Raw genomic sequence first — 13,969 nt, 5'->3', positions numbered from 1 at the left:
ATCTGACAGATTTTTAACAAGCGCTACCATCTGACTGACTGAAGACAGGACTCAGGCCAAAAAAAAGTGAGTTCATTCATATGTATTTATGGGTTTTCCCTGTCCACACGAGCCTCTCTCTCACTTGCATTCCCATTAGCCTACACACAGAAAAGCGCTCACATGCGCCGTGGACGAGCTCTCCTCTTAGAATGGAGCGGCGCGTGGCAGGAGTCTCGGTGACGGACGAGGACCACACGGAGGATCGCATTGAGACCCGAGTCTATTTCGTCTTTATCACCCGAGAAATTAATTCCCCCTTCAAGCTACATTCTATTAGTGTCCCTATGATTTTGTCATGGCTTGCGTCATCCCGCCGCTCCACGGACCGAGGAGTGTGGGTTCGCGCCCCAAGAAGTTCAAAACCCCCTCCCGTGAGGTCATTTTGAATCTCTGGTCTCTACTTTTTGTCCTCTCCATTTTTCACCGGAACACTAAAGTACCTATCTCCATCATGGCCGCTGCATCCTGAGGGGAGATGGATTTAGAGGTTAAGGATGTGAACATTTCGAACTGTTCGCGGAATGAGAGCGGCTGCGAGCAGAGCGCCTCATCCGCCCGGGTGTCCACTGCGCTGGCCAGCGTGCTGATCTTCACCATAGTGGTAGACATCCTGGGCAATGTCCTCGTCATCCTGTCCGTGTACAGGAACAAAAAGCTCAGGAATGCAGGTGAGACACAAAGACATAACGAAGAGTTGATTTTGACTTTAGCTTGATGTGAGGAAATGATGGAATTTTAAACTTTACTGGTCCATGGTCATTCAGTTTCCAACTGAGGGTCAAACAGAAACTTTCATCTTTAATTTAATTAGAATTGTTGTGACATGACGGATTTATTCTTTCAGGAGAAATGCCCAACAGCTGACTTTGCTCATTAAAAAAAAACAATGACAAATCTTCTGCTATCGAGTTTCAGTATGTGGGATCCCACCTGCTCCCCTTGCTTCATTCATAACTGAAAGGATGTAATCTAACTGCAGCCTGTGACCCCCGTGCTTCACAATCAGGCTGCTATCTGAACAGAGACACAGTGTGATGGACTTTCCACAGCCATGCATGCCTGCCTTCATATCTCTCTATAAATAATAACACCCTCTTGCCGCGATCTGGCTTTAACCTTGGTGTCTCCATCCCAAATAAATCACAACCTTCCTTGTATCATGACCCCAATGTCCCATGAACAGCGAAGGTAAGAAGCGTTGCTGTATAGCTCCTTTCCCACAGGTTTGATGTCAAACCTGTATTTTCTTCTTGTTACATTTGCCATATTCTGAAAGGTGTCAGGATTTATTTATGATCTGCTCTGACTTTGGATGCGTTTTTTAAAAAAAAAAAACATTTTTAAATAGAAAATCTTTGCCAGTATTACTGTGAACGGATTCAAAAATAGCTTCAGTGTAAAAGATGATAGCTGTCTCGTGTGTCATGGTATATAAAGGTGCTCCTATTCGTTTTGCGGAGAACAACTGTCACGACCGGTAAGGTTGTGCGTGATGGATGTAGGACCCGGATGCAGACATTTTAAAGTAAAAACTTGATTTATTAAGAAAAAAAAAGAACACAAAGCGCGGCTGAGCCGGGAAACAAAAAGATTAACTATGACAAAAAAAAAAAAAAGAAAAATTGATTGTGACTATGTTAAACCCTGACATGGCAAACATGGACAAACTTAACACATAAGAGACGGTGAGGATTTCGCAGTGAACCTGGAAACTAAATACTGAGGGAAGGTGCAGCTGAGAACAAAACAGGTGAAGTGGATGAACCTAATGAAAGAGTGAAAAACAATGGCAACACTAAGGACTTAATAGAAACCTAAAACATGAAAAACCACAACAGAAAAATCAAGAACCAAAAACACAACAAAACCCACAGATGTGACAACAACAGCTCTGCCTCTGTCAGGGTTTTATTTTTTCATTCTAATTAGTTTGAATTTCTTTGTGAAACACAAGAAAACTCATGAGGAACTTATTTTGCCATTAGAAATTGAAATATCCTTTCAAACTCGTGGTTTCCCAAAACAGCTTTTTAAAACCCAAGTCTTATGAGAGAACAACCTCCTTAAACCACCAAACCCTTTACTTCGTGGCCTCTGAAGAAACTAAAAATATCAAATGAATAACATTTTAGAACTTGAACCTTTTTCTTTTGCCATACATTGCTGGCAATAATTTGACAAAACAAAAACAAAGTCTTTGGCTTGTGTCTTGTTATAAATTAAATCATTATAATATTTATATAAAACACACTCATGTCACATTAGACTTTAAGGGTAGAGGGACCCATTTGTGGCGTTGAAAGGCAAAACCAACATAGGTGTATATGCAAAGTGTTGGCCACCATGTGCTGCCAGGATAGTTTCAGTGCAACTTGGTGTTAATTCTTAAAGTCTTTGAAGCTGTGCTGGTGGGATGGGACAGCATTCCTCCATATGATACTCCCTCATTTTGGTGTTTTGATGAGGGCATCAGTGAGCAGTCTTTGATACTTCTGTACAAAATCTCCAATTCATGTTGAAAACTGGGGGCTGTAAATGATTGAAATGTCTTTAAATCCATCTAAGCATTCAGTGATGCCTCATGGCCTTTATGGGAACATACTGGGAAAGAGTCCATTCCCATCAGGATGGAAACGGTCCACATGCAGAAGGACAGAGGTGATTACACAGGACAACTTTGTATTGATTTGCAAGGCCCCTTCGCTCTGAGGGGAAAAATGGTTCCACAGCATGCCAACAAAGTGTCTCCAACGGCTAATAGAGCCACCAGATCCTGTTGCCGTTCAGTTCAAGGATTCAGATTTTTCCCTGTCACGCCTTTGCAGCTGACCTCACTTTCCCACAGTCCCAAAGCAAATGCAGCTATCTGTCATCTCTGTACGGTTGACAATTATGTGCGTTGTAGCTCCTGTAACTTTATAGAAAACAGATGCTATGATTTAGCCAGTGTCTTCTGGTGTCGAAAAACAGGAGCAGCAAGGGGAAGAAACAATCACAGAGCAATCTGAGAAATTAAAACACACTGTAATTTGATTTAATTAATTTTTTTTTCTCTTATCTTTTGCAAATAAAGTAGTCCTGAAACACATAATACACGCCATGTTCTCGAGTCACAAGAACCTGAAAACCTCATTTTACCTAAATTGTTCCACTTTAGCTTGGTGCAGGGAAATTATGGAATTTTAAACTTTACTGGTTCATGATTATTCAGTTTACAACTGAGGGTTCAACAGAAACTTTCATCTTTAATTTCATTAGAAATTGTACCAAATCTTGTGATTTAGTTTTGTCAAAAAAGAACAGAGCAGTGAGCTGTGGTGTCAGACATGTCTCACAGACTAAAAACAGATCTGAGAGCTACAAGAACTCCGTATTTGATGTTGTGCCGCTTTGAACTTTAAGGTTCTGCGAGATGAGCAGTATGCACTGTGGCCATTAGAGCCAGTAGAGTCAGGAAAGCCATCTGCTCAGGCGATAGCCTAAACTCAGCAAACACAACATAATGTAGTTCTGATGAGAACGTCTGAACAAGGCTGCTGGATTAGGTTGTTTGAAACAATGAGCTTTTAATTACAATTTCAAAAACTTTACATAACACATCTAATGTGCTCAGCCAAGAGCTGCTTGGCAAGAAGTTTAAAAAAAAATCCCCAAACAATAATTAGATTTTCTGGTTTGCAAAAAGGACACAGTTGACTGGTCTCAAACAACAGGTCAGGAGTCATTGGCCTCACACTTGCTGACCTCCGTGCTCTTTCGCTCTAATTGGACCAACTGACAGGACAGTCACACAGGAGTCCTCAGTGTAGGGGTGGAGAAGTAACCTGAAACTCCAGCAGAGGCTTAGAGACTATCCAGCTATTTTTTTCTCTTTTTTTTTTTAAGCGTGTCCTTAAATTGCTGAAATTGCCAATCAACAACCTCCTCTCTGTTCTTAACAAGCTATTTATAGGTTCAGCTCACATTGAATAAATGTTTAATTGTACACAGTTTCCAAAAGAGGAAGTGTGGACACAGCTGAAGAGTTCCGAACAGCTGTCTGACACAAAAATCCATTTATTTGATAGATGGCATGATAACACAACAACATTCTTTCACTATACAAGGGTATAAATTATGATTTATAGGAGGTAAAATCCATACTCAGACAATGTTATCTTTGTGGAAGCTAGAATTGCTGAAAACATCCTATCTCTTCTTTGTATTCTACATTTTTCACACTACTGGTTTGCTCCGTGGCACACACAACAGCAGGACTTTTCCGTTCGGTTTCGCCATAGCTTTCTCGTTTTGCATTATGCAGCCTTCCACCATCCACCGCAACAAACAAAAGTGTGAACATGCATACATTTGGAAGGTGCTGGTATGTCTAAGTAACATTTCCTCAGTGCCCAAACAACAACTGGTAGCTTAATGTCTAGTTTCGCTGCTTCTCATTTTCTTTCAAGCGTGCAAATGTTACAGGAGCTACTGTTATCGTCTCAGTGTGTAGCGCATGACACTATTGCACTGCCAATGGGATGTTAACGCCAGAGTTTCCCACTGGGGTTAACCGGGCTAAAAATACACTCACAAAATGCAAGAGAGAGAAGGATAACAGGAGCAGATGGAAGGAAAAAATAAAACAAGCGTGCGGATGCATGTGTAGTTTGTGCCACCGTGTTCAGAGCTGTGGGTCATGGGATGTATAAAGTTAAGCAAGGACTTGAACTTTGTTAAATCATGCATCACATCCCCCCAGTCTCTCCACAGTCATGAACACATTTCCCCACTCCATTCCCAAAAAAGAAAAGAAGAAGCAAAAAAAAAAAAGGTCCAGAGGGGGGGTTAATTGAGTGAGTGGACTTTGTGAGTCAGACCAGAAGGCAATTTAAATTGACAGCACAGATCCATGGGGAATATCACTTAGCGCACTACATTAAGCATGTCTTCTTTTCCTGAAAACAATATCGTATATGACATTTTTTGATGTTGTAAAAGGACATTATATGGACATTATAAGATTAGGATTATCTGAGTAGATCCCACTTGGAGGGGTAATCAAATTTTTACATTTCTTCTAATCTACTTAATCTGAAGGAGGTTTCTTGTCGAAATTTGGATTTTCACACGTCCTCTGTGACTGTGCCTAACAGGCGCTGCACCAGACACTACTTGTGTCCTGATGGTCTGATTTCTCTCAGGGCCAGCAAGTCTTCCGTTCTCAGACACAAGGGGCGGGATTGGTAGATGGCCTCCGATGATAATGATGATGGTGATGATGATGTTTTTGGTCGAGCTCATAGCAGGCTGCATGACCAAAGGGCTGCTCATGTCAGTTTAATGTTGAACTTCTCTAAATTCTCTGGCCCTTTGTGCGCAAGTTCATGTAGTCGTCACTACCAATTCATCAGCGCTAATGCCCTTGCTGAAAGGTTATTTTTGCTTATTTATCATAACTAGACTAAGTCAAATGTAATCTAATTTGAGATATCCACTTTCATAAGCAATGTGCTGCTGACATTAAGCCACATTCAAGCAATGCCAGCACTCCGACAAATCTATTCTTGCTTTTTTTTTTTGGGGGGGGGTCATTTTTCCTTCAAAGGTGTTTAAATATAGCTGGGTGAATCAAAGCGTAGTGCGGTGTGTCACGTTTCCAGTTATGAGCAGTGAGAGTGATGGGACACAGACGGTGGGTGGGACACAGGAAAATAAGCCCCCGAGGTGCACACAGCCATGCAAGTCGTGAGGCAGAAAAGCGATTTGTCTTGCAGGCTTTTGTTTTTCCTTTTTCTTTATCTCATGTTCTTGCATCTTCAACGTTAACCCACACTTGCTCCAACATATCAACATATCTATTTTTTTAATCTCCTATGTTGTTCTTTTTGCTGTACAGCCGGTAAAATATGCCATGACTATACCTAGATTGTGTACACAGCCAACTGTAACACATTTTATATCTTATGTCTTTGTATTGTAGAGCTGAAGGAGGGAGACAGTTTTGGTTACATATGTGCTGCAGTCTGGTGAGCTGGATTGGTCCTGAGCGTGAGGAGAAAGTGTTTCATTCACCAGAACAGGGAAAATACATTGGGGGAATTGGCCGGGTGGCCGCTCAGACACTTAAAACAAGAGTCAACTGATTTGATGCAACATTTCACTCGGCTGACAGTTTTGTGCGGGTGCAGCCCACTGTAAAATCAAATAATTACAGGGTCGTATCAAAAAAGTTAAAGGCTACGTGTCAGCTGTCCCTGCTGGCCTGTAAAGAATCAGCATTCAGGTTGATAATTATAGCTCCAGAAGAGGTCAGTGGGCACGACTCTATCTTTGCATGCAGCAGGTGTGACACCATCTTTGTTGGTCGCCTGTTTTACACAAAAACAATGATCGTTTAAGCGCTGGGATTTTGGGTGTGATGAGCATTATTCTGGCCAAGTTGGTTAATTACACAAACAGAGAGAGGTAATGGTTTGTCCAGTGTTTTAATAATGGATGCCAACAAAACAAAGGCAGTCATCTGGCCACTTCACAGCAATCCTCTCAGGGGTGTTTTTGCACTTCCCTCATCCTCCTGACAATGAGCGTGAGAGAGGGCTCAGCCAGCAGGAGCTGTAAAGCTGGAGCATGCCCTGTCTAGCCATGATAGTACTGAGTTCATGATGTCAGCGAGGAATCAAACCTCTGCACAATGACAAATGCACACAGCGAGTGCTGGGAGCGTCACAAATGCAATCTGACAGATTTGCCCACCGAGCTGACTCTGGGACGAAGAACAAATGCTTTTATTTTTATCTCAGCAGGCTCGAGAGATGGCTTGTGCTGTTTTAGTGAGTTGGAAATTGACTCTGACTACACAGCCTCTGACTACATAGGTTGGTGGGAAAATATAAAACCCATATTTAATTGAATGAAAAAGAAAAACCTTATAACCTCTGCCAGTTTGAGAGGTATGAGGACATTTAAAGTGCTCTATGTTCTTATTTTCCTGTGTGTGTCAAGTTAAGGCATGTAGGATCTACTTTGACTGGATACTACACCATGTTGTCACTGTGTTGTCTTTACGGTGCAGGTATTATAACAAGCTTCGGACACTGTGGGTTGATAGCCAACCTGTGTTTTAAGTCCACTTAGTGCTGTTGTTTCAGCTTCAGCTTCAGGATCACGGTTCATGTTTTCTCAGACCTGCATGGACTGGAATTCCTCCAACATCTGGCACACTGCAATTGCAATCTTGTTTAATTAATGATAACATTATTTATGGAAGACACATTTTCATGTTTTAGTGATTTATATGAGGTTGCAGGAGAAATGAATGCTGGACAACAATCATGTCATCCAGTTGCTAATCACATTTTCATAAACCGCTCTTTCATTATTTGGCTCAGTCGGCTTGATAATTTATATTTCCTTGGGAACTATTACAATCAAGTTTTTCATCTCTTGAAAACACTGTGTTTACGGGCAACCTTTTTACTTACTGGTGAGTCTTATTCTTAATTAAAAGCAGTTACAGGGTTACCGTTAGGGCTTGTTTTGCAGAAGAACTGTCCAATGTTACAATAAGTTTATGGCCTCTATCTCCCTCTTTGACTTGAAATTACGATTTGATTTACTGTTTTATTCCCCGTCATCCAGAACAGCTGCACTGTAACAATGTTAGATGTCATTTTCCATAATTCATGTCTTCTGAGGAGATCCAGTGTCACACCAGCATCAGCTCGAATCTCAAGGAGACAGGAGCTTATGTGGAAGTAATCGGACACTAAATTCACCCATGTCCTGTTTTATATGGACATAAGATGTGTGTGACCTGTTCAACGTTTTTAAGCAAGAGCAGGCTGATTTAAAGGGATATTTTGTTCTCTCTTCTTCTTCAAGCGGGATAGTTTGTAGCATTGATGAGCTCTCAGTGTCTTTCCCGCAGTAGACAGTGTTCAAAGGGTTCTTTGAAAAATTAGAGGCTTTCCTGACGGGCGAGCTAAAGCGATATGCAGTACGGTGCCACCAGAAGGGCACATTTTTCTACATCGTGTTTGATCAACATGTAAATGTGCTTATTGACTATGCAAAAGTACCACACACAACCCTGCTGAATAAGAAGGAGTTTTAGCATTTTGGTGGTGCTTCCAAAGTTTAAGATACATTTTGTCTGATGTCTTTGAAATTGATGGTTTCTCTGTTTGTCTCTGAATGGTTTTAGGTGGGAAGCAAGCATAAAAAATAAAAAAGACATTTGGTAAATAACACTGAGCACAACCTTTAGAGATTAATGTTGCATGATATCTGTCTAACAAGATACTGTACTGTGCAAAAGCCTTGATTCACCCCTAATTTTTTCATATGCTGCCAGGATATCGGGAAACATGCAGTGATTTATTGAAATGTGTGCAAACTTATATAAACACAGATACAGTAATACAGAAATGCAGCAGAAGCATTTGTACAATTCTAACAAGCTTTAAAGGTCAATATTTGGTTGGGCCACTTTTCATTTTAGCTTTTAATTTGATGCAATTCTTTTGTAAAGTTCTTAATATTTTCATCTTTTCTTTAAATGTGGCGCTGGTTACGAAAACTGTAAGTGTAGTCAGGATGGCGCTTGATTGGAACAACCTGGAAAAAAGCATAAAACACACACCATCTTTTAAGCCTTTGCAGGTACGCCAGTGATAGCAGATATCCAACAAGTCTGATTCAACTTAGCAGACTCAACTGATCAGCTAGATTTCATAATCACCCATTTTTATTGTCCCGTGTTGCTGTTTTAGGATAAGACCAGTGATGATCAGTGGCGGGACATGCTTGGCAGCTGCAGGGCACACAGGGGCAACATGGATGTTGTACAGTTGAGAAAATAGTGAGAGCAGTAGTGACTTATTATTACATTGTATTGTTTGCTGCTATGAAATTTTGGAGGTTTAAGTTGTTTTAGGTGGTGAAAATTTGCCCCTTTTTGTCTCTGTTTGCTTTACTCCCCCATTACATCCAACAGAGAGTGCTCTGAATGCTTTTTACTGCAGGTAAAAAATGCTCCCCCCCCCCCCCCCCCCCCCCCCCCCCCCCCCCCACCACCACCACCACCACCACCACCACACACACACACACACACACACGCACACATTAATCTCCAAGGAATCAATCGATACTCTTAAGCATCTGGGAATGCTCCAGGCCTGGTAAAATGATAAAATGCTATATAATCTAGCAAATCACTAAATCTCTCTCAGTAGTGAGGTCACTGTTGCCCTCTGCCTGAAAATCTTGCAAGCCCCGTGCAAATACATTTTTGATCATGGTCCCTGCTTACAACAGTTGCAATGCTGTTTTTCAATTACGTCCATGGTTGCATCGATTTGACAGAAGGTCCACCCTAAATTATGGCTCTTGGCTTGTACAACTTGAAATAAAAACCTCTGTGTGGTGAAAAATGTTCAGTAACCCCTCCAAGAAAAACACAAACTTGAAGTCATGCAGCTTCTGATTGAGTGCTATGCTCTGGGCAATGGCGTCATTGTCCCAGCCTGGGTCTGTCATGATCCTGTCAAACACCATTATCAGTGCGCTCTGACCCTCATGCGCTGCTTGCAGTTCTCTGCTTTTAAACTGCCAGCATGTCAAGTGTCTCCTGGCACTTGTGTTAAACCAACCTCAGTCTGAAAAGATGTCCATTTAGCAGGTTATAAGTAAGTTTTGAAAACACTACGCTACAGTAAATTTAGTACAGTTTGTTTCTGTGTCTATTTAATTCTGTACCACACCACCTTTGCTCGCAGTTACATCATTCTGGATGATTTTTAGGATTCTTTTGAAAACCATGACAGTTTTCTGATGATCTACCGAATCACAGGGTCCCACTCAGGGAATGACTCAACAAGTTCTACTGAATTTCCTTTGTTATGGCTGGCTCATTATGCCACCGAAAAGCTGTTCCTGTCATCTAAAGGGAACGAAATGGCTATTCCTTTCTTGCTCATTATATCTCTGTGTTGCAATTTTGACTCATCACCTCTAACAAAGCCAAAAACGCTTTAGCTTAGTTGTTGCATTTACAGTTTTTTTTTTATGCTACATTCCTACAGTTCTGTTGCTACAAATCCTTCATGTCATCAAATCTGTTTGCTATCCAAGGATTATTGGTGGAAGAGGACTCAAACAAAATGCAAGGCCAACAAAACAGTTTTCCTGAGGCTGCTTAGTCTCTCAAGATTTCCACTCAATATACACACAGATTCTGCACCTGCAGTCTTCTGGGTGTTATTTGATTCCCAAGTCGTTCCTCAATGATTCATGTTTTGTTTTCAAAATGTAATGGTAAGTAGGTAGTTATAAGAGTATATTGACCTGTATTTTGGTGTTCTGTGGAACTAGCTTCAACTAGCAACACAATCAATAATGCTACAGTGGATTTGAAAAAGCTGAACTGTGATTCTTTGAAGAGTAAGAGGAGGCTTGCATCTGTTGCATTTTTATTCATTTCTTTACAGCGTACGAGATGGAGATTTTCCCCTAGCAACAGGAAATTTAGTAAACTCTGATTGATTATTTATTTTCCCTGAAGGTAGCAGAGCTGTTTTGGCATCTACTGATAACTGGTTATGTCTGTAATGTCCTCTGTACTATACGATGACATTTACCAACGACCTAAGCAAAATGTAAATATCTTTATATCATAAATATACAGCAATTCTCAAATTAAATAATATTTTAGTGTCATCCCATAGAACAGTGGTTCCCAACCAAGGGTCTTTGGCTCCCTAAGGAGGCACCAAAAATTACAGTAAATGTGTGACATCTTCCCTCCACAGGAAGGTTGCACCCACAGATGTGTTTAGACTTTCCAGCCTAAAGGTACATAGAATACCTCAGCTGTGATGATTTTCTTGATCATCCCCAAGCTGACTCAGTGTCAAGGAGAGATTTCCAGGACAATGGATACAAAAAAGTTTTGAACATGCACTCTAACTAGTCACACACACACATTTTTAGGTTATCCCTCCATGTACCTGTCAGAAGCAGACTCCTGTCACAAAAATGACACCTGACAGCTCATCACTGGCCAGAGGTTTGCAAACCCAGGTGGCTGTTGATTTTTTTAATGACGGAAAGAGTGACTTAATGTTCTGGAAGTGGGTGCCAGTGAGATTTGAGAGGAATCTTTCGTTGTTTGTGCATGCGTGCACACTTGGCAGGAGCGCAGATTTTTGAAGGATACAAGTAATGAGGGCTTCTGGGGAAAAAAAGATCGGGAACCTTCAATATCAAACAAAATGTTCTCTTTTTTTTCTTTACCTCTAAAAGTTCACAGGAGGTGTGGACTTCCTTGCTTCCGAGGTGCTGAAATTATGCAGTGATAGTAATAGTGTGGACCCATACTGATGGTGATCTGGAAACCTCACTTGGAAAGCGAGGCTGAAATGTAAAATTGGGCCATCCACCAGTTTATGAGACATTTCATTCAGTCCAGGGCTTTGTCTAGGGATGCAATTAGATCTTTATTGTAATCTTTATTTTTTGTAATTGGATTCCGATTAGTATCTCCTAATCTTCGTACTGTAATTGGGCAGCAATAAAAGTATTGACGAAATTGAATTTTGAGTTGGTAATGGTACTAAAAAGCAAAAAATTCATCCTGAAGGAGATATGATGGTTTAGACCGTAGCTCTTAGGATTTTGCACTAAAACATGAATATAGACTCTGGTGGGGTTAAAAGCCCTGAAAAACAAAAGTGGTGTCCAAAACCAGCAGTAAGATAAGGTCCCCAGCCGTGACCTCATATGCTTCCTTTTCTACAGCCTTATTACAATGGAAAATATAAACAAAGCAATAATAGCATAAATCAGGTCATACATTGCATTTTTAGTGTTCCACATAGTTGTTGATAAGTTAGACATGTTTCAATAATCTCAAAAAATCTACATTACAGTTTAAGCTAACATTGTATTGTTTGTTTTGTACTTGTTTTATCCTTTAAACATTTAAAGTTAAAACATTTAAACTTTTACCATGTCTATAAGGTGTTTTTCTATGTATTACAATGCATTTTTGTAGTAAAATCACCTGTCAATGCTATGGCTGAGTATTTCTGCTTTCAATATGCAGAATACCACTGAAAGTCTCAGAAAGGCGAGGTCAGACAGCTTGTATTTTATGTCTGTATGTGTTGGAAGTCGCTAGGTCAAGAAACGCTGGGCTTGATAGGCCTGGGAACAGGGCTACCTCCCATCACAGAGAACAAGCTTTCAGTTGGCTTGTGGCCATACCAGGACTTTCCCCTGCTAGCACCTTGGCTAACCTAGTACTCCACGAGATACAAGATTCTGCCCTTACTGGGTGTCGCGGATCCTCCCTTGGCCTAATGAGGTGTTGCTGTTCATTTGAGGTTGTGTTCATTGAATCATAAGACCTGAAAAGGACTATGCAACTTTTCTTTTTTTGAATACTAAGAACTGTAACAGGGTGTACTTTGCTGCATCACATGACTTAACATCAGCTTGATTAATGTTTCATTTATTACCTTAACCTATTCTGTTTCTTTAGGCAACATCTTTGTGGTGAGCTTGTCGGTAGCAGACCTGGTGGTGGCGCTGTACCCGTACCCCCTGGTCCTGACAGCCATTTTCCACGACGACTGGACCATGGGTGATTTGCACTGTCAGGCCAGCGGTTTCATCATGGGCCTCAGTGTCATCGGCTCTATTTTCAATATCACAGCCATCGCCATTAACCGCTACTGCTACATCTGCCACAGCCTCCACTACGATCGTCTGTACAGCTTAAGGAACACATGCTGCTACCTGGGCCTCACTTGGCTGCTCACAGCCATTGCCACAGTACCCAACTTCTTTGTCGGTTCTTTGCAGTACGACCCCCGCATCTACTCCTGCACCTTCGCACAGACAGTCAGCTCGTACTATACAATCTCAGTTGTTATTATTCACTTTCTGATCCCACTGCTGGTTGTATCCTACTGCTACATGCGGATATGGGTGCTCGTGATACAAGTGAAACAACGGGTTAAACCAGAGCAAAGGACCAGACTGAAACCTAGTGATGTGAGGAACTTCCTGACTATGTTTATGGTGTTTGTATTGTTTGCTGTGTGCTGGGCTCCACTGAACCTCATAGGCCTGGCTGTAGCTATCAACCCAATGAAAGTTGCACCCAACATACCTGAGTGGCTCTTTGTCACAAGCTATTTTATGGCATATTTCAACAGCTGCCTCAATGCCATCATATATGGACTACTAAACCAAAATTTTCGCAAGGAGTACAAGACAATTCTCCTTGCTCTTTGTATCCCACGTTTGCTCCTCATGGAAACCTCCAGGTGTGCCACAGAGGGACTGAAGAGCAAGCCTTCACCAGCTATAACAAACAATAATGTAGCAGAGATAAATGTATAATCCAATGTTTAACTGGGCAAGTGTATGTTCCATGGTTCACCCAGTGCCTTTTCAAGATGTGCATCATTTTCCTGTTGTAAGGATATAATCATGTGGAAAGGATACTGCTGCTATTACATTCCCTTTCAGCCAGTTTGGTATACTCATTCGGATTTCTATAACTCAAAATGCGAATCTGACAAATGGTCCTCCCTCCCCCCAATTTTATATACATTTTACAAATGCTCACCCAGAGTCCTATGTTCCCCGGGTCCTACGTTCTATGGCTAAACCTCGGAACTTTGGATAATGAGGACCTTGGAAAGGTAAGCTGCCTTTAAACAGAACTCATGAGCTGAGGGGACATGGGAAACACTACAACAAGAGAGTGTATCTGTGAACAATAGCTATTTATATATATAAAGCAATTTATGTACAGGCCAGCTAACTGGTAAACAAGCAGGAAAAAGAGGTTCTAAAATAACAATGACTTGAAAACATTTAGATGGTTGATAGCAGACGGTTGTGAAAATGACTTTCCTCAAAACCTTTCTTCAGA

General features: G+C 41.2%; 1 protein-coding gene across 1 annotated transcript; it reads left to right on the top strand.

Moving 5' to 3' along the window:
- The first annotated feature begins 493 nt into the window (after positions 1 to 493).
- Positions 494 to 13,431, top strand: mtnr1c (melatonin receptor 1C). The gene is given in 2 exon segments (XM_072396459.1): positions 494 to 710; positions 12,566 to 13,431. Coding segments are annotated over 2 exon segments (1,083 nt in total).
- The last annotated feature ends 538 nt before the right edge of the window (positions 13,432 to 13,969 follow it).

The sequence above is a fragment of the Leuresthes tenuis genome, unplaced genomic scaffold, assembly GCF_036924035.1.
Source record: "Leuresthes tenuis unplaced genomic scaffold, fLeuTen1.0.hap1 SCAF_11, whole genome shotgun sequence".
NCBI lineage: Eukaryota > Metazoa > Chordata > Actinopteri > Atheriniformes > Atherinopsidae > Leuresthes > Leuresthes tenuis.
This window is presented reverse-complemented; position numbering and strand designations above follow the sequence as displayed.